The 21,866-nt window shown below is 36.7% G+C and overlaps 1 protein-coding gene across 1 annotated transcript in view; it reads right to left on the bottom strand.

The window, feature by feature from the left end:
- CCSER1 (coiled-coil serine rich protein 1) overlaps positions 1-21,866 on the bottom strand; it is a 1,228,673-nt gene that overhangs the window by 652,952 nt on the left and 553,855 nt on the right. The window contains exon 8 of the mRNA XM_062199158.1: positions 237-314. Within this exon, the coding sequence (XP_062055142.1) occupies positions 237-314 (78 nt within the window). The remainder of the gene's footprint in view (positions 1-236; positions 315-21,866) is intronic.

The raw sequence follows: 21,866 nt of genomic DNA on the forward strand, positions 1-21,866 counted from the left end.
TATGTTAGAGATACTCGTTTAAAAAAATTAATAAGACATTGGTATGCTAGTTGGTGCCTGTAATTATCTTTTTCAGGTTCAGGAGGTATTTGGGAATTGTGTAAGAGCAAAAGATGAATGTTGCAGTCCTAAGTCCCATTAAATCAATGCATGGACACAGCAGCACCAGAGGTAAATAAGCTGTGGAGGCTGAATACCAATAAAGAAGATAAAAATGGTTTTACATAGCTACTTACATCATAGCCTAGAAGTTCAGTCTGTGTGGATTTATCTACTCTTGAAGCAAATGCCTTCTGTAAATGCTGGACTTTTTCCTGTAACATGAAAAACAAAATTGTATTGTTGGTTAGCCAAGTGCTTCTACACCATTATTTCTCAGTTATTAAAATTTGACTAGAATGCAATTCATGATCTCCACATGTGACCTGGTTCATTTAGTGTTTTTCAAAACAGCTTAAATATGTAGAACTTTCATTTTCAGGTCACACCAATCCCAACTTAAAGCATTTTTCTTCTGGTACAAGAGCCACAAAGTCAAAATCACAGTTGAACATTAGAGACATGATTTGTTTAAATCTGAAAGCAAATGCTTATGCTGGGGGACAGCACTGTGGTGAAGCAGGTTAAAGCCCTGGCCTGCAGCACCGGCATCCCATATGGGTATTGGTTCGAATCCTGGCTGCTCCACTTCCCATCCCGCTCTCTACTATGGCCTGGGAAAGCAGTAGAAGATAGCTCAAGTCCGTGGGCACCTGTTCCCATGTGGGAGACCTGAACAAGCTTCTGGCTTTGGATCGGCCCAGCTGTGGCCTTTGTGGCCATCTGGGAACTGAAGCAGTGGATAGAAGATCTCTCTGCTTCTGCCTCTCTGTAACTCTGCCTTTCAAATAAATAAATAAATCTGAAAGAAAAAAAAAAAAAACTTGTATGTTGTTTTCCTGTTAGAGTATTTTGATAAATTGATATTATTCTGATTAAGTACCACAGAATTTATATTTAAAACAAAAACATTTTCAATAAATGACACCATTCATGGAACCTCATTTAGATTTTGCTTAGTTATTTATGTTTTGTTAATTCTCTCCAAGAACCCCTACACATGTAGATATCTGTACTTCCAGGAAAGAATCAGTTAACTTTATGATTAAGAGGTAAGGGCAGGAATGCAAGTAGCAAGTTTGAGATATCAAATTTCAAATGAAAATGTAATAATTATGGGTCAACTAATTTGACTGGACTTCGGGATGAGGGCTTCTCATTCCTAAATATGTCATTCAAAAAGAAAAAGGAAGGAAAAATGAGATCTTGAACTTACTTATTATGTAGCATGTTTCCTGTATGACTGTAACAGCAGGACATGCTTGCCAGGGCACAATTCATCTTAGGACTTCTACTATTACTGCCACCCACTTTACAGGAGAACAATGTAATTTAGAAAGTTTAACCAATTTAAGAAAATTTCCAAAGATGCTTGCATGACTCTTCTAAATTCTGGTTTTGACTTATCTTGCTTCAGAGGAGAATTTCTTTCATTCCATTTTCTTTTGTAATGCTTAATAAAACAGTTGCATAATAATTGAACAATAAAAACTGATTTAATTCACTTTTTCTCAGGATGGAAAGCTATTCTGCCAAAAAAAAAAAAAAAAAAAAAAAGAATACCCTCAGGAATTTCAATGGCACAGAATTCTTTCCTTCTCCCTTTGCATCCATGCTCTTTCCTTCTCCCTCTTCTCCCTGCCCTTCCCTCCCTACGCCCTCACTCTTCCCTGCAATTCTATCTAAGATTTTAAGATATCTGAGCTACTTCACAAAGTATATACAATTTTGGATAACAGAATTTAGTTTGATTCATTGAAAAACAGAAAGGAAATACTTTATACACTATTAATATCTCATACTTTTAAGCTTCCCTAATTAGAAAATGTCTGGGGCCCCTGCATCTACATGGGAGACCCAGAGGCGGCTCCTGTCTCTGGATCATATCATCCGGATCCAGCCTAGCCATTGTGGCCACTTGGGGAGTGTACCAGTGGATGGAAGACTTTCTCTCTGTCTCTGCCTCTGCCTCTGTGTAACTTTGCCTTTCAAATAAATAAAATAAACCTTAAAAAAAAAAAAAAAAGATGTGATGGGGGCTGGCTTTGTGGTTCAGTGAGTTAAGCTGCCACCTATGAAGCTGGAATCCCATACGGGCACCTGTTCAAGTCCCCACTGCTTCACTTCCAATTCCACTCCTGGGAAAGCAGTAGAAGGTGGCTCAAGTTCTTGGGCCCCTTCACTTATGTGGGAGATCCAGATGGAGTTCCAGGCAGCTGGCTTCAGCCTGGGCCAGCCCCATCCTTTATAGCCATTTGGGTTGTGAACCAGCAGATGGAAGATTTCTCTCTCTCTCTCTCTCTCTCTCTCTCATTCTGCCTTTCAAATAAGTATTTAAAAAAATAAAGATGTCCTATGACATAAAAGTTTACTTGATTGAAAAAGATGAGTGAAAATGGGGTTGCTCTTTCCAAACTAAATGTTGTGTATTTATGTGAAAGGCAAACTGACAGAAGGGTAGAGAATAAGATAGATCTTCCATCCAATGGGTCACTCCTCAGATGCCTTTAATAGCCAGGCCTGGGCCAGGAAGAAGCCAGGAGCCAGAAACACTTTCTGGACCTCCTAGCACATTAACAGGAAGCTGGATCAGAAGCATGGAGTAGCTGTGAACGGAAGGGGCACACTGAAATATGATGTGTGTGGTCCCAGGCAGCAGCATAACCAACCCCCCAACAATGCCTGCCCCCCAAAACTGAACTTTAAAAGAGAAGGATCAATTTGTGAGTATTCTGACTTGCATTGACTTGGAGAAAATAGCAGAAAGCAGAAGTTATAGGTAAAAGAATTAATGAAACTTGCTATCGTTGAAACATCATTTAGAAATTTTGCTTATCTCCTTTTGAAATAGATTGGAAGTTTCAGTATCTGAAAAGTAAATTTATTGTAAGTCTGTAGGTAGACAGACTTTTGTGGGTGAATTAGAGACTGCCCACTAATGTACAAAGCTGGGGAAACAGCTGGCAATGCTTCCTTTATGCTTCAGTTCACATTTCTATTTTCAAGGGCTTCCATGGCTCATTGGTCTGGGTTATAAGACTTAGGAAATTCAAATAAAGAGAAATGAGAAATTCAAACAGCTTCATTAACCAATAGCCTAATCAAAGCAAAACAAATAAACAAAAACATCCTAAATAAAAAAAGTTATTTTCGGAGGAAAAACATACATTTCTGAAGATTTTCATTGTTAGTCCTTGTAGCTGGTAATCACAACAAATTATGAGCTTTTGAATTTTCTACTGTGTATAAACCTCTATGCTCTATTCAAATATGGAGAGTAAATTACAAGTTTTCAATAAGCTTGGATCAAAATAATTAAGAAACACTTTATTTAGAGTAATAGAAGGCAATAATTATATGAACATTTATTATTATTTTCCTATAACATAAAATTAGAAGAAATAAAAGACTAGGCAGCCCCTGGAAGACAATTCCCTATTAGTACTTAAATTTCTGCAAGATTGATGGTATTTATGGATTGGGTAATTTAATATATAATAAAAAAGTGATTTATAGATAAGCAAAGAGAAAATGTACTAAAGAAGTATCTATGATTGGGTGGTGGGATTGTAGAGAGGCCATAATAAAGATATGCATAAACAGCCACCTGCTTAAAATTGCCTAAGCAGAGTCAGTGAAAGAGATAAGAGTAAGGCATAAGGCCACCAGGATAAATCAAGTCTGTCAGAAAAGACAGAATGCTATGCCCAAGGATTTGATATTTATCTCATAAAATATTATTTCACAATTAAAACTCATAAAAATATCTTTACTATATTACAACAGAACTTATTTAAATACTTCCTTCATGGCCAGCATTGTAACATACCTAGTTAAGCCACTGCTTGTGAAACTCATCACTGATGAGCCCTGGTTCCTGGCCCAGCTGCTCCATTTCCAATCCAGCTCCCTGCTAATGTGCCTGGGAAAGCAGCAAAAGATGGACCAAGTGCTTGTGTTCCTGCCACGGAGATGTGTGGGAGACAGATGGATTTCTAGGCTCTGGGCTTCAGCCATGGCCATTGTGGACATTTGGGGAGGGAATAAGTATCTAGAAGAGCCCTTTCTCTCTCTACCCCCACCACCCCTGCTCCATCTCCTTCTGTTTCTCCCCTTAACTCTGCCTTTCAAGTCACATAAAATGAAATAAAAACATTTCCTTCACCCTATATAAGAGATAAGAAAGGCAGTCAGAAGGAGGCCATGTGGAAAACAGAAACAGTTGAAGTATGTTGAACTTTATTTTAGCTTTATCACCAATTAATTTACTCCATGTAATTTAATGTGGCTCTCCTTCAGTATTCTCCTATGTAAGCACACATTGTAATTCCTTCACCTAATCTCTCTCAGAGGGATAGTAGAGAATTAAAACAACTCAACATCTGGTAGATAAATGTTATAAATATATCTATACTCCAGGAAAATTATCTAATTACCTTGAAGTTTTTCTTACCAGGCAATGACAATATCAATACGTCTTAAGAAAACACATCCTTTTTTTTTTCTCATTTATGATTAGTTTTTGTGTGCTTAGAAAAAACAAGAATCTGCATATTATATTGAAAAATATAATAAAAATGGGATGAAAATGAGAAATTTCATTATTTACATTTGCTATTCAATTGCTGTCTCATCTGGGTCCTGAATATGTGGAAGTTTTTAAATGTTACATCATACTGCTGTATGAACAAAATTGTAGTTTTTCTGTCAAAATTTCCAAGTGGTTTCATTTGATATTAAAAGTAATATAACAATATCTGCTAAATCAATTATCAAAAGTAAATGCATGTAAATCAAAGATATATAGTTAATTAAAATATTTATTTAAGAGAGAGAGAGGGAGTGAGGGAGGGAGGGATGGAGAGAGAGAGAGAGAAGTCTTCGATCCACTGGTTCACTCCCAAATGGCTGCAATGGTCAGAGCTGGGCCAATCTGAGGCCAGAAGCTTCTTCTGTGTCTCACACACAGGTGCAGGGACCCAAAGACTTGGGCCCTCTTCTACTGCTTTTCCAGGCCATAGCAGACAGCTGGATTGGAAGTGGAGCAGCCCTGACTTGAACAGTTGCCCATATGGGATGCCAACACTGGAGATAGCAGCTTTACCCCCTATGCCACAGCACTGGTCCCAATATATATATTTAACTTATAAACTTACTAATACTTAGATATATTCACATTCTCTTTCCTTTTGTAGTTTTTATGGTTGTAACACTTATAACTAATAAGAAATGCCACTACCAGAATATAGATGTATGACAGGCACTCCATCAAGTCTTTCACACACACATGCACACACACATATGTATGACACAAATTTCATGAAATTAAAGAAAGATAAACTTATTTTGGTGCAAAAAAATTTGAAATCCATGCATTTTCCATGAGTTTTTGCGGAAACCCCCACCACCACCACGTACGTGTGTGTGTGTGTGTGTGCGTGCGTGCGTGTAAATTTGTGTATCCTCTCAATAGCATGTGATGTCTCTGTCACTGACCCTTTTTTAAAGAATAAGAAGCTGATACTTAGTAAGTCAGTGGCTAAAGATCAAACAAGACAGTGGGATAGAAAGGATGAAAACCTTTTTCTGCCTCCAAATCCTGGCAGCCCTTCTAAAAGGTATTCTGACCTTCAAAAAAGCTTAAAAATAGTGTTGGTGCCTCTACATCACATATGCAAGGAAAATCATCCAATATGCACTATTTTCTTGTGGAATCTATTAAGCTACTTTGCTTTACAGAAGAATTTATTTAAAATTGTTTATAATCCACTAATGTATTTCATGTAAAAGCTATAATCCCAAAGAATACCCAATACTATAAATAAAATCAGCAAATTTGTGAAAGAAAGTTTGGCTGGAGTAGGTTTAAGTTAGGAAAAAGAATTTTTCAACATTATAGGAAAACACAAAGTCTGCTCAAGACAGTATAGATGTACATTTAGATTCTAAGCCATGGATCTTAAGGTTAAGCTTATGAAAGGAGATATATTCTGAAAAACTGACTTTTAAAAGAGGGGGAAAGCTAACTTTAAAATTGAAAAATAATCCAACAAGTGAAGCTCACAAAGTGTTGTGAGACAAGTTTAAACTAGAAAGTAGGTGAGTCAAAAAGACATTGACCACTATCTCCTAAGGGGCCCTAACATCAATAAAAGATTACTTACACAAAACAAAAGCAAAAAACTAAAGAGAAAATCATTGAGATTGGTTAATGATACCAAGGCCAAGGATAAACTCAGGAATTAAAAAGCAACATTAAATGACATCATATTGATTATTTTCACCTACCTTTAATGAGAGCACATCAGAAAAACTTCACTAGAATTACCAAAAAGTACAATAATGACATAAAACTTAAAACTTCTGGACACTATTCACAATGAGAAATTAAAACTACCTTTTATGTACCCATGCCCAGTTTGAATAATGGATATTGAAATTTAAGTAAGAAATATGAAGTTCATCCTTAATCAGCCCACTGGTTAGAACTGCCCTTCATTTCAGTACTTTTTAAGTACTCAGTACTTTTTAAGATTTACTTATTTATCTGAAAGCAGAGTGACAGAAAGAGAAAGAGAAATCCTCCATTTGCTGGTTTACTCTCCAGATGTCCAGAACAGCTAGGACTAGCCCATGTTGAAGCAAGAGCCAGGAATTCCACCCAGATCTCTTATGTGGGTGAAAAAACCTGAATATTGGACCACCATCAACTGTCTCCCACACACTTGAGCAAGCTGGATTACATAAAGCTAAGAAGCTTCTGCACTGCAAAGGAAGCACTCAGCAAAGTGAAGAGGCAACTGATAGAATGGGAGAAAATATTTGCAAATGATGAAACTGATAAAGGATTAATAGCCAGAATCTATAAACAGCTCAAAAAACTCAACAACAGGCCGGCTCTGTGGCTCAATAGGCTAATCCTCCACCTGCAGCACTGGCACACCGGGTTCTAGTCCCGGTCGGGGCACCAGATTCTGTCCCGGTTGCTCCTCTTTGAGTCCAGCTCTCTGCTGTGGCCTGGGAGTGCAGAGTAGGATGGCCCAGGTCCTTGTGCCCTGCACCCACATGGGAGACCAGGGGAAGCACCTGGCTCCTGGCTTTGGATTGGCGCAGTGCGCTGACCGCAGCACGCTGGACACGGTGACCACTGAAGGGTGAACCAACGGAAAAGGAAGACCTTTCTCTCTGTCTGTCTCTCTCTCACTTCCACTCTGCCTGAAAAAAAAAAAACCTCAACAACAAAACAAATAATCCAGTTAAAAAATGGGCAAAGGAATTGAACAGGTATTTTTCCAAAGAAGAAATTCAAATGGCCAACAGACACATGAAAAAAAAATGCTCAGGATTACAAGCCACCAGGGAAATGCAAAACAAAACCACATTGAGGTTTCACCTCACCCCAGTTAGAATAGCTCTCCTACAGATATCAAAAAACAAATGAGGTCTTGTACTGTGGTGTGGTGGCTAGAGTTGCTGCCTGCAGTGCTGGCATCCCATACAGGCAATGGTTCAAGTCCTGGCTGCTCCACTTCTGATCCAGCTGTCTGTATGGCCTGGGAAATCTGTGGAAGATAGCCCAAGTCCTTGGGCCCCTGCACCTGTGTGGGAGACCCAGAAGAAGCTTCAGGCTCCTGGCTTTGGATCGGCCCAACTTTGGCCATTGCAGCCATTTGGGAAATGAACCAGTGGATGGAAGACCTCTCTTTCTCTGTCTGCCTCTGCTTCTCTATAACTCTTCCTTTCAAACAAACAAATGAATGAATGAATTTTTAAAAACAATAACTGCAGGCAAGGCTGTAGGGAAAAAGGTATCCTAATCCACTATTGGTGGGAATGTAAACTAGTGCAGCCACTATGGAAGATAATATGGAGACACCCCAGAAATTTGAAAATAGTTCTACCATATACACCAGCAATCATATTCCTGGGATTTATGATAGGGAAGTGAGGTTAACATATAAAAGGGTTATCTGAACCTCTATGTTTATTGCAGCTCAGTTCACAATAACTTAAATATGGAATCAACCCAGATGCCCATTAACTGATAACTAATAATGACAATGTGGTATATATACACTATGGAATACTACTCAGCCATACAAAAGAACATAATTCTGGCTTTCACAAGAAAATGGATGCAATTTGAAACCATTAGACTTATTTAAATAAGCCAGTTCCAAAAAGACAAATACTATGATCTCATGGTAACTAATACAGTACCAAAAAATGCAATGTATATGAGTAAAATTGACATTTTAAAATTGGATGATTGTTTATAGCCCTTGTCTCTGCTGTTGAGAAATCATGGTTCTTTTTTCTTTCTTACTATTTGTTGAATTCTTTACTTAGCATATGGTTAATCTTATGGGTAAAAAACAAACTGAAAGTAGATCATTGTAAAAATTAAAAGAAATAATAAAAAGGAAGGAGGGTGGGAGTGGGGGCAGAAGGGAGACTAGGGTGGGCAGTATGACTATGCTTTACATCTATATATATGAAAAACATGAAATTTGTTCAAAAATAAAAATGAAAAAACCCTGGGTTCAGAGTATGCCGTAGCCAGGACTTGAACCTGACACTCCAATACAGGATGCAAGTCTCCTGTTCCAAGCAGCAACTTAACCCCTGTGTCATAACACTGGGATCTCAATACACTTTTAATAAATGATAAGACAAGTGAATGAAAGAAGACAAACAAGGTTTGAACAGCATCAGAGACCACTGATAGAAGCATTTGCCATACAGAATTTAATAATGGTAACATGTCAATTCTAGTAAAATTTCTGGTATATGTGGTATGTGCATTTAAGGAGAGACAGATTAGAAATAAAATATGAACCAAAGGGTTATTCTAGCAACTATTGGCTGCACAAATGCCTTAAGATGAAACAAATGAAAGGTAGATAAGGAACTACGGGGGGAAAAGTGAGGATTAGAAAACAAGAACAAAACAAAAAAGGTATCTGAGGCTGTTACTGTCAAGTGAAAAAATGTTTATTTTCATACACAGATTATTATTTCTGTGTTTCAAGAAAAGTAAGTGGATTCCATTCTCACATTTGTTTCTATTTTATATGGTGAGTAGGAAAGCTATGAGATATCCATTCAGTGAGATATTTAATGATGGTAAACAGGGAGATACATAATTAATGTACACACATCTTCTATAGGAAATAGAGACTAGAGGACTTTTTCCATACATCAAGTCCCAAATGTCCTCTTCCTCTCAGCATCCTGGCCTAAGCATAGACATTCTATTTGTCAGGCAGATTGTCCATTCCTGACCCATATTTGCCTGAAGGGAATTCTGCTAGAAGTAGTCTTCTGGTTTCTTTCTCTTTATCTCACTCTTCATCTATATTCTATAAAGGGGCAGGTGACCTTGGCATAAAGAAACCTGTTCACTTCTTAACGGCATGACCTGTCCACAGGATGAAATCTCAGCTTTTCTATGCATGAGCATACACGATTTCCCACTGGGAGATCGCTGCAAAGTTCCCTTTGTGTCAGCAACTCTTGTGGGTCACTTCATCTCAGCGAAGAATGAATTGGAAGCACATACAGCTATATTTTCATACAGGTTTGTACTACACTGCATAGTATAGTTATAGTTCAGTTTTTCTCTGAATCATTTTTTTCAATTAGTTCTGAATTTAGGACAGAAAAAAAAGAGCATTGTTTATTGTTCTCTCTAAACCTTTAGATACACACACACACAACCAATTTGTAATAATGTGGTATCAATATAGTTATTATGAAGATCTAGGAGAATAGTAGTGTTGACCGATATAACATGCATATGTCCTTAATTCAACCTTGAAATTTGTTCCTATATAAAAACAAACAAATCAAACAAAAAATTCTATCAGTAAAAACAGCAACTTGTCAGCAACAACATTTGGAAAATATGGTAGATGCCTCTAACTAGTTCTTTTGCTTGATATATTCATTGAAGAAGATCAGGATATAATGCCTTACCCATTTTATCACTATAGTTTAAAAGTGAGACTCCTATTTAGAAGAAAAGATTCATTTTAGGGGATTATGAGTATTATGTTTTATGGTATTAAGTTCATTTCAATGTATATAAATATGCTTATGATAAACTGTGAAGTGACTCGAAAGGCTTCAAGGCAGTCATTCATTAGCAGTGACATGCTGATGACAGCATTCTGGAAACATAAGCATAAGGGAGGCAAGATGATCACAAAGCACTTGCAGACTCAGCACGGCATTACAGGGTAACAATGGCTAGCAAACAACAGCTGCCATGAATCAAACGTCACCAGACAAATTGGTATCACAGATCAAACCTTACTGGCAAACTAAAGAAATTCTGAAATCCATGTAATGTGTTATCCTCCAATTTTCTTATAAAATACTCATAAGCAAAAGTAAAAACAAGATGAAATAAAACCACAGATATAAAGTACTTCAAAAAATTTGTGGAAAAACAGAAATAAAACTTAATAAAATAATTTGAAACTCATGAAGTTTAATGTGCATTTTTCATGAATTTATTTTTAATCATTGTACTTATCTATTATTACTACTGAGATATATTTCCCATTATACTACATATAAATTTCAAAGAATATTAATTATTTTTAACTCTGGACAATATACAATTATAAAATTGCTTATATCATATCATATATAACATTGTCAAATGTCCCCACACAAGCATATAAAAGTATATAAAGTCAAAAGGGAAATTTTCGTTCACCCTAGCCCCAATAACAAACTAACATATTATTTCTATTTTCACTTGTTCCTGAGATTAACACTGATAATTCTAAATGTGAGATCTTCTAGCTCTTGAAACCATTTTCTCACCCGATATAATCATGAGAACTCAGTAGTTTTTTCTATTCCCAACATTTCTTTCTCTTTCACCTTCCAGTTTTCACTGGCAATATAATGATTAATGATATTGTTTTAATGTCTTCTAGTTCTTATTAATATGCCAAGTAATCTGGTTAAACCTCCATTTCTGAAATGTCAAAATTAGTAATAATTGAGTAGTCCTACTCCGAAAATCTAAAACAGAAATATCCTAGAATCAGAAACCTTTTGAATGCTGACATTATGGTCAAAAATTTTTACATTCAGAGCATTTTGTATTTAGGATCTTCCCATACTAGAGATGACCAACAAATAAAGTCTATGTAAATATTTCAAAATCGAAATAAACTTGGGAAATCTGAAAGAGTTCTGGTCCCAGGCATTTGAGAGAAAGAGTAATCAACCTGTATCTTGTGTCCTTTATTATGTAGGTCTATCATTCCTTTGCCTCTCTCCTTATTTTAAGTTTTATTTATCATTAACATGTACATTGTTGGAAACAACTGAATTGTTCTATATTTAGGGGGTATATGTTACATTTTAAAATTCTTATTTATTTGGGAAGCAGAGAGATGGAGAGAAAGAGAGACAGACAGACAAAACTGCTACCTGCTGGTTCACTTTCTAGTCACCTAAAATGACAGGCTGGGCCAATTCCAAAGCCAGGAGCAAGGAACTCAATCCAGGTCTCCCACATGGGAAGCAAGAACCCGACTACATGAGATATGACCCAAAGGTTTGCATTGGCAGGAGCTGGAGTCAACAGTGGGAGTGTACAAGTACTCCAATGGAGGACATTTCTGAAAGTCTTAACACGTAGGCTAAATTCCTGCTCCATGTGTTGTAATTTTTATATGCAAGTTTTATTTAGAAAATAAAACCAGCAGTATAATTGGTCCCAAAAAAATCACTACATGAAACTCAATGATCAATGTTCTAAGTAAAAACAAATCCTCCTTTAGTCAACATCTAATGGAAATTCTTTTAAATTTCATTTTCTGTCCCTTAAATGCAAATATGTAATGGGTAGATACATTACGCTTTGTTGTTACTAAACTATTTATTAAATCTTGCAGTTTTATAAAACAATTCCTTAACCACACTGGAATACCACTTTTTACTTTGAATTATTACTTAGTATAAAATGTAGTATTAGGATTAATCAAATAGTATTTTATGAATATCATTATAGCTCATTCTAAATATTGATAAAGTATGCTTGAAAACAGTGTAAGAGATAAAGCTGTCACTAGAAATGAAAATGTATGTTACTTTCACATCAATGCTAAAACTATTAAATTTAAAACACTGCTAGATTAGTAGACATAACATTGTTTAATAACTAGGTATAAAGGATGTTACTAGGTATATGTGCCTACCTTTGCCTCCTCTGATCTGTGTATTATATCTATTTCCCTTTGTGACCATTAATAAAAAATTGAGAATGTCACAAAAATCCTTGTGATGCAAAAATCTTAATAGACATTTACTTGAGTTAAAATTATTAAAATTATTATTTTCATAGGTACAGCTTTTGGATTTCAGCAGTTCTTCCCCCCAATACCTGCCCTCCCACCCCCAAACCATCCCACCTCCTACACCCTCTCCCATCCCTCTTGTCATTAAGATTTATTTTTAATTATCTTTATATACAGAAGATCAACTCTATACTAAGTAAATATTTCAACAGTTTGCACTCACACAGACACGCAAAGTACTAAGTATTGTTTGAAAGCTAGTTTTACCATTAATTCTTATAGTACAGCTCATTAAGGACAGAGGTACTACATGGGGAACAAGTGCACAGTGACTCCTGTTGTTGATTTAACACTTGACACTCTTATTTATGACATCAGTGATTACCTGAGGCTCTTGTCATGAGCTGCCAAGGCTATGGAAGCCTCTTCAGTCCACAAATTGCGACATTATTTAGACAGGGCCTTAGTCAAAGTGGAAGTTCTATCCTCCCTTCAGAGAAAGGTACCTCCTTCTCTGATGGCCCCTTCTTTCCACAGGGATCTCACTCACAGAGATCTTTCATTTAGGTCATTTTTTACCACAGCGTCTTGCCTTTCCGTGCCTGAAACGCTCTCATGGGCTTTTGAGCCAGATCCGGAAGCCTTAAGGGCTAGTAACTCAGCAAATCAGAGTTATGGAAGATAACATATCTTCCTTTTTATGTTCATTTTATTACTAAAATCCACACAACTTCTTTAACAATGTTATTCCATATGTCAAATTGCCTATTAGGACTATTCCCTTAAATATCCCTCATGCATCACAATTTCAGCTTATTCTAAACAAAACTTGTCTTCTTCTAATACTTTTTCTTCTTTGCAATCCCTCAATAAAGACCCAGGAGTCATCCTGGGTAGCTTCCAATGTTCATTCATCACAAGTCCAAGGAATTCTACCTCCTTAATAACTTCCAAGTTGGTCCCTTCCTCAATATTTTAACTCTGTGTTTATTCCAGCCACTCATAATTTTTATCTCTGATCACTGTAGTCACTTTTTAATGGTGTTCCCTTCTCCAACTATTTTTTCACACAATATATGCTCCATATTTCAGCTACACTCATCTTCCTAAAATAAGATCATGTTTCATTGGCTGCATACAAATTCAAGAACATGTTTAAAAAGTTTTAGCCATTTCTTTTCCACCTTCATGATCTGCTCACTGGCCACGGGTCTGGTATACCACTCCCCAGGACACTATGCACCTCACAAAACGCCATTACGTTTTGTTCAAGGAATCTGAAATGCTCTCTAAGCTGTCTTTGTTTTTATTGTACTCCACTCATCCCTAAACAATGTTTATTCTGCTTTTTCACTTGCTTTAGGATTATAATTTTTGTGATTTAATATTATTTTATACACGTGATTCAAGTTTAATTCCTACAATTATAAAGCAAATGCTTTTTCATATTTTTATTTTTTGAAAGATTCAAATAAAGCAAATCAGGAAGTCAAATATGACTTCCATATATTCTTAGAGGACAATGAGGTTTGGGTTCTATCTAAATTCTTCTAAAAATTTTTTTTGTTTAAAATTTGATAGTGAAATTCTCCTTGGAAGCCAATCAGCAAATATTTCACTGAAATGAATAATCTACTTACAAGAAACTTTAGATTTATTTATGTTACCCACCAATTTTTAATTTCAGATATTCCTAAATATTGTTGTATATGGGTACGATTTTATCTAGTGAATTTATTTTATGAATTACATATTTTTGATGAGTATTGTAATTGTTTTCTAAAGAAAAAACAGACAATATTTTAAAGATTAACAATGTCATAAAAGACATTAACAGTCAGTTTAATATAATTTTAATGTTATTTCATTTTCCACTGCCTTTTAAGTACTTACACATCAAGTATCAAGTATTTTTGCTCAATTTTAAAAATTATCCTAAGGCAAAGTATATACCTTAAGGCTATATACTTTATTAAAAGTTTATATCACAAGTCTAGAACTTTTAAATCAATCTTTATTAGTCTAAATTCATTAGTCAACAGATATTAATGTAAATTCAAAGCTGCCAGCATAATTTTCATCAAACTACACATAAATTAAATGGACCTTCAATTGAATCTCAAGCACTACCAACTAAAATTTTACATATGTAAAAAGCTTAGCTCAATGTCCAGGACATACAAAGCTATTAATAAATGATAAACATGACCATCATTACTGTTTAGAAACGCATGAAATAGTGCCGTTACTACTTGACAATGAAGGAAGAAGAAAAAGAGGAGGGGAAGAAAGAGGACAAGAGAAATAAAAAAAGAGGAAGGGGAGTTATGACATTTGAAAGCAATGCAGGTATAATGGTGCAGCATGTTAAGCTGCCTCTCAAAACACCCGGTTTCCATATCAGAGTGCCTTGTTCAAGTCCCAGCTCCTTTGCTTCTGATCCAGTTTCCTGATCATGTACATTCTAGCAGGCAGCAGATGATGGTTTGAAGTACCTGAGTCCCTGCTACCCATGTGGCAAACCTGGACTGAGTTCAAGAGTCCTGGCTTTGTCACAGCCTAGCCTTGGATGTTGCCAACATTTGGTGAGTGAACCTGTGGATAGAGACGATCTCTCTCTTGGTCTGTATCAATCCCTCTGGCACAATAAATAACTTTTAAAGCAAAAATGATAGACAAAAAGGTAAAAATGAATTGTAGAAGCAAGTTAAGAAGGAAGATGAGGAAAAGGGCAACATGGGGTGGAAAAAGCAGGAAGAGAGCAATACAGCTCACAGAGGGAGTCGTCAGTATAGTCATGGGGGAAGGAGAATCAACAGAATGGACTGAGATGCGAGCAAGGATGAGTTGTTTGTCTGCTTCTGTGGCAGTTTCAACACAGGACTTTGTGTTCCTGTTGATACCTTCATGTAAGAATGTACACAGAATCAAGGATCTTTGATATGCTGTTTCAGCTTTAAAAAAAACATTAAGCGGTTTTATTCATTAAAATAATATGTGGAAATTAGATGATAAAAAAGAAACATTTAGAAGTGTTCAATTATATCCATGAAAGGATATTCATGAAAAACACTTCAGGATTAAATTTCAGAAGTCTCACCACTTGATAATTACATAACCTGTCCTAAATTTGTGAATTCTTTACAAATTGCTGATGCAATTTGTTAGCTGATACTTGGCATTTTCCCACTTCATGAAGTGTCCTTTCAAAGAATATTTATAAGGTCAGATTTCAGAACATCTATTTTCAATGTAGGCAGAAAATTTTTTCTTTGTCAAACAACATAGGCTTTCAACTCTAAAGTAATATTATATATCTGTAAAGTCATTATGTGTAAAATCATATCAGAAAACTTAAAAATACAATTTAAAAGAGGAAGGTATATTATAGAAAGAACGGTAAACGACCTAGTAGAAATTCTTTACATAAATAATACATTGTAAATATAGATACAAATTCACCCCCGTGACACACACACACAATAATTGAAGTGTAAGATTCCAATCTTCATGGGTTGCTGACTACCAACTCTAAATATTATGATGAGGGCATAACAGGAAGAGAGCAACAGGATATAAGTTCTAATAGCTCTGGTGGCCACAGCTTAGGGCAGAAAGCAGCTAGGAGCAGCAAAGGCAGAAGTTAAATTCCTCTCTAGTGCTCCCATCCCACCTCCTTACCTTTGCATGGTCAATGCCTACCCTCCTTTCCTCAAACCACTGCTCTGCTATTTCTTTGGTATCTATTTGGACAACTGTTTCATTCAGTTAGGTGAAAATAAGTGGGGTTGATTCCTTATCTTAGCGATTGTGAATTGAGGTCAGTAACCATGAGGGTACAGATAAAGAAATTGTGGTATATATATAAGAATAGACAACATATGAATTATGTATATATAAAATTGAATACATTTCAGGCATAAAAAAGAATAAAATTCTGCTTTTTGCATCAAGAGGATGCAACTGGAAACTATTATACTTTGGGAAATAGGACAGTCCCAAAAAGACAAATGCCATAGGTTTTCCCTGCTCAGTGGTGACTAATACAGTACCAAAAATGTAATGTATATTAGCAAAATTCATATTTTGAGACATGATGATGCTTTATAACCCTAGTCTCTACTATTGAGGAACAGAGTTTTTTCTTCTTAGTATTCATTGAACTCTTAGTGTAGTATTAATCTTGAATATAAAGTAAACTGAAAGTAGATCATGTAATAATTAAGAGAATGAATAAAAGAGGAAGGAGGAGGAAGGGTGGAAGCATGGGCAGGAGGGAGGGTAGGGTAGGAAGAATCATTATTTTCCAAAATTTGTATATACGAATTACATGAAATTTGTTTACCTTAAAATAAAAAAAAAAACTAAGAAAAAGAAAGGAAGTGGGGGCTAACATGCTTTACTTCTTGAAAGTAAAATTTAACCTACAGAGTTTGTGTATTACAACCTTGGAAAAGCACCATCTCCCTACATTCTTTTCCTGAAGGATTTAGGGGAGTAATCTTGATCAGTTATTTCCTACTTGGTTGTTCCAAAGTCATGTGATAACTTTGATGAAGTGCAAATTTTTCAAAAATCCCAGTATCTGGACCCTTTGCTCCACTTACAGATACATACCCAGAACTGTCCCAGACTGACAGGCCCTAGAGTTGCACCTAGGCCAAAGAGCTGATATTCCATGGATAAAATGAGCTTATGAGCCAAATGAGCAAGACTCCTGAAGAGTGCAATGTCCACAACAGATAAATAATGGAACAGAGACATATAAATGTTCTCTCAAATTAATTCTTAATGAAGGTGACAGATGACTTTAAAAAAAATGATAAACTATCGTAAGAAAATACAAGAAAAAAACTTACTCATGTTACCACAAAAAATGTCCCATACTTTAGTAACAACACAGCAGGAGTTAGAGGAAAGAAAAGCCATGGCTGTACTAATGTGTTTTATTTGTATGATAGATGCAGTCCCTGCTACATGTAAGAAATAGAAGTTACCTTACACGTTTCAAGGTATCATAAACAATAACAAAATTAGCCTACACAACTTTAAATGCCACAAGAAATGTCTATGGAATTGAATTAAAATATAACAGAGGGCTGGCGCCGTAGCTCAACAGGCTAATCCTCCGCCTATCGGTGCCGGCACACCGGGTTCTAGTCCCAGTCGGGGCGCCGGATTCTATCCTGGTTGCCCCTCTTCCAGGCCAGCTCTCTGCTATGGCCCAGGAGTGCAGTGGAGGATGGCCCAAGTGCTTGGGCCCTGCACCCCATGGGAGACCAGGAGAGGCACCTGGCTCCTGCGTTCGGATCAGCGCAGTGCGCCGGCCGCAGCGCGCTGGCCGCGGCGGGCCATTGGAGGGTGAACCAACGGCAAAGGAAGACCTTTCTCTCTGTCTCTCTCTCACTGTCCACTCTGCCTGTCAAAAATAAATAAATAAATAAAAATAAATATAACAGAAAGTACAGGAAATAGCATTTAGAAAAAATGATAGAATTAAATCCTAGTTAAAAATTAAAACAAATCAAGCTGGATTAAACTGACCAAATAAAAGAAAATGACTAGTAAATTTAAGAAATGGAAACAAAATTCAATAATCTGCTGCTAGCAGGAAAGTTGAATAATGGAGAACTACAAACATATACTTGACCTTCTAAGGCAAGGGAACACTGCAGTAGCAATCTGAATGACTGACAAGAGACAAATAAGCAAAATCCTTCTCTGGATGGTGTGCAGCTTTAAGTGAGCTTACACACGGTTAGCACAAGTGATCCTAATGCAGTCAAAGTAAAATGAAGAACGATGCAAAAAGAAGGAGGCTGGTAAAAACAAATGAGAAATTTATAACTAAACTACAGCCAGTGAAGATACAGTAAGAAAATCAGTCTTTTTAAGCTAGTTGCAAAGTAAACTCTACCTTGTCTATACATTCCCATCTTCAGACTTTATAAGGTCAGATATAAAGTATATTTTTGATAATTTATTTAGAATATAAGCCTGTTCAATAAGATAACAGAAATTGGTAACTTTTCTTATGAGTTTGCTAAGTAATGCACATTAATAAATATATGGGATAAAATGAAGAAATTAGGGGAGAGATTTTGTCGTGACGGCCAGAATGAACTCAGTGTAGCTGTGTAGACTACTCTTTAGAACAGATCCTGTTGGTGTTCCATCTTGAGGTAGCATTTAACTTCTTCAAGGAGCTGTCAAAATGATATATGCCGAACAGGGGAGCTTTGGAGCGATATTTGAAAGTATTGATCTGTCATAGAAAAATAACTTACAAAGTAAGAGTGAATCTAATGTTAACCTTGGGCTTTCTGTTTTGTTTCAGACAAATGAAAGCCTCATTCCTAGGTTGAATTCAAAGGAAATGACTGGTAAAATAAAGAAAATAAGTGTCAGGTTTAGGAGTTGTGCTACTTTTCCTTATTATACTTGCAAGTTGGGAGGGAAAAAACATATTTTGATTGATGTATTGACATATATCAAAGAGGCCCTTTCCCTCACATATATTTTTCAGTCTTAAGGAAATCATTCAGATGATCTGTTAAATCCACAACTATATCAATTTCTTATGTTGGTATAAATACACAACCGATCAAAAAGATAGGGTATGTGTCAAAGAGATTTCACAAATAAGACGAGTGTAAGCAAATAATGAAGGATAGAATTAAAAGGGAGAGAATGATCCTGCGGGGGAAGCAGGACGCACAGCAGACTCATAGAATGGCAAATGCCCAAAACAGCACTCCTGCCTCAGAATCAACCCTTGGGACATTCGGATCTGGCTAAAAGGTCCATGAGAGTCTCACAGGCATGGAAAGCCATGACACGATGGCAAAAAACAATCTAAATGAAAGACCCTGGTGAACAAGACCCCAGCAAAAGGAACAGGCCATCAAGGAGAGAGGCGCCTTTCTCCTAAGGGAGGAAGGAACCTCCACTGTGACAACAGCCTTGACTAAACAAATTCAGAGTTGGTGAACTCAAGGGACTTCCATAGCCTAGACAGCTCACAGCAAGAGTCTCGGGTGATTGCTGACGTCACAAATAAGAGTGCCAATTGTTAAATCAACAACGGGAGTCACTGGGTACATGTTCCCCACATAGGATCTCTGTCCTTAATGTGTTTTACTATGAAACTGAAAAACACTACTAGTCGAACAATACCCTATACCTTGTGCGGTTGTGTGAATGCAGCCTGTTGAAATCCTTGCTTAGTATATACTAAGTTGATCTTCAGTATATGAAGGCAATTGAAAATGAAACTTGATAAAGGGCGGGATGGGAGAAGGAGAGGGAGAGGAAGAGGGGAGAGCCACGGGAGGGAGGGAGGTTGGGAGGGAAGCCACAACAATACAAAAGTTGCACTTTGTAAATTCACATTTATTAAATAAAAAAATAAAAATAAATGAAATAAAATATTTACATCCAAAAAAAAATTTGTTGTTAAATAATGCATTCATGTCCACACACCAGTGCTTTTAAAGTGTGTAAATAACTTTCCAAGATTATATATATATATACTATATATTACTAATATTTAAAATATTTCACTTTAAAGTAATCGTTTTCATTTAACAAGTAAATAAAAATATAAAATTGAGTCTGAGTTTACTTCATATTGAAATATATATGTGTATTTGATTAGTCACTTACTAATCTTTTTATCTAAAATAAAACTTAATCTTAGGACATGTTAATTCCATATTTTCAAATAAATTTATAATACTATCAATCACTTGGCTTTTTTATTGTAGTTTCATTATTTTTTTATTTTCTCTTTTTGTTTCCAAATAGATTATTTGGAAAGCTATACTGATTTGGAAATATCAAATTAATATGATCTATGCTAGTGGTTCACAGATGGCCAGTATACACCTAGACATCTATCTTTTCATTACTTCATTTCACAAAGTAATTATGATACCTGAGGGTTTTATTTATAGTGATATTTATATCAACTTGTTTTTGGCACCAAGATGATGGTACAGTACTTTGCAGTATTTTTCTGGTATCTCGTATATTATCTAATGCCAGACATTAGAGTTCACATATACCAACATCAAACCCAAACTAAATGAATCATCCTATTATTACTTGGGATACCCAGAAACCGATTCTGAGGTGAGAAGTCCTATGACAATGATTTACTTGGATGCAATCCCAGCCAAAGGAACGAGAAGACAGTGAGGAAGTCAGACATGGAAAGAAGTGCATCCAAAGGATGGCTTCAAGACCCCAGGGGATGGCTTTGGCTCCATCACACAGGAAAGCTCTGGAAAACCAGGAAGTCTCACTTCAGAAGTGTCCCAACAGCCAGCACTATGGCATAGTAGGCTAAGCCTCCCTCTGCAGTGCCAGTACCCCATATGGACAGTTTGAGTCCTGGCTGCTCTACTTCTGGTCCATCTCCTTGCTAAAGTCCCTAGGAAAGCAGCAGAAGATGGTCCAAGTGTTTGGGCCCTTGAGCTCACATGGGAGACCCAGAAGACACTTCTGACTTCTAGCTTCAGATAGACCCAGCTCTGGGCATCCAAGGCTATTTGGTGAGTGAACTAGCTGATGGCAGACCTCTCTCTCTTTCTCTTTCCCTCTCTCTCTGGGACTCTGCCTCTCAAATAAATAAATAAATCTTAGCAACAACAAAATTGTCCCAATCCAGGCCAAAGGGGCTGAGTGTGGATCCTTCCACACAAGTCATTCTTAAGTTAAGGAGGTAGACTGGGTGTGCCTAGGCCCTCTCTGCTTAGTGGCTGCAGCTACAATGGTCCTTTGGTTCCTAAAGCTCAGGGCAGCTTACTGACAAGAACAGTCGTGGCAGTCATGTGTTGCCTGCTGAGAGTGAAATATCTGTTTGGATGACATGCACACAAACAAAACAAACTACCCACAATGGTAAAAAAAAACTCTGATGGCTATGGACAGCACTGGCAGCACCTGATACAGTTTCCCTGCAAAAAACTCTACAGTCTAACTCAAGGTAAGAGATGAGGAATGTGAAAAATAGATGGGCAAAATCATTTTCCAGAGATATTTATCTAGTAAGTGCCAAATCAAAGAACAGAATCTAGGTGTCAGTGATGCAATGGGCTTCCTTCCATTACCATAACTTCGCTTAGGCATCACTAATACATTTATTTTTTATCTATATACCTTTCATATTGTACTTAAACTGTCTATACACACAGATACTCACTTCAAATAAAATCCTGACTTTGATCCACTAAATTGCTAACGAAAACATTAAACATTTACCACTGAAGCTACCCTCTGCAACGCTGACATCTCATATGAATGCTGGTTCATGTCCCAGCTGCTCCACTTCCAATTCAGTTCCTGGGAAAAGCAGCAGAATATGGCCCAAGTGTTTGGGCCCCTGCTACCCATGTGGTAGACCCAGAGGAAGCTCCTGGCTCCCGGTTTTGGCCTGGCCCA

Source organism: Lepus europaeus, chromosome 8 (genome assembly GCF_033115175.1).
Source record: "Lepus europaeus isolate LE1 chromosome 8, mLepTim1.pri, whole genome shotgun sequence".
Classification (NCBI taxonomy): domain Eukaryota; kingdom Metazoa; phylum Chordata; class Mammalia; order Lagomorpha; family Leporidae; genus Lepus; species Lepus europaeus.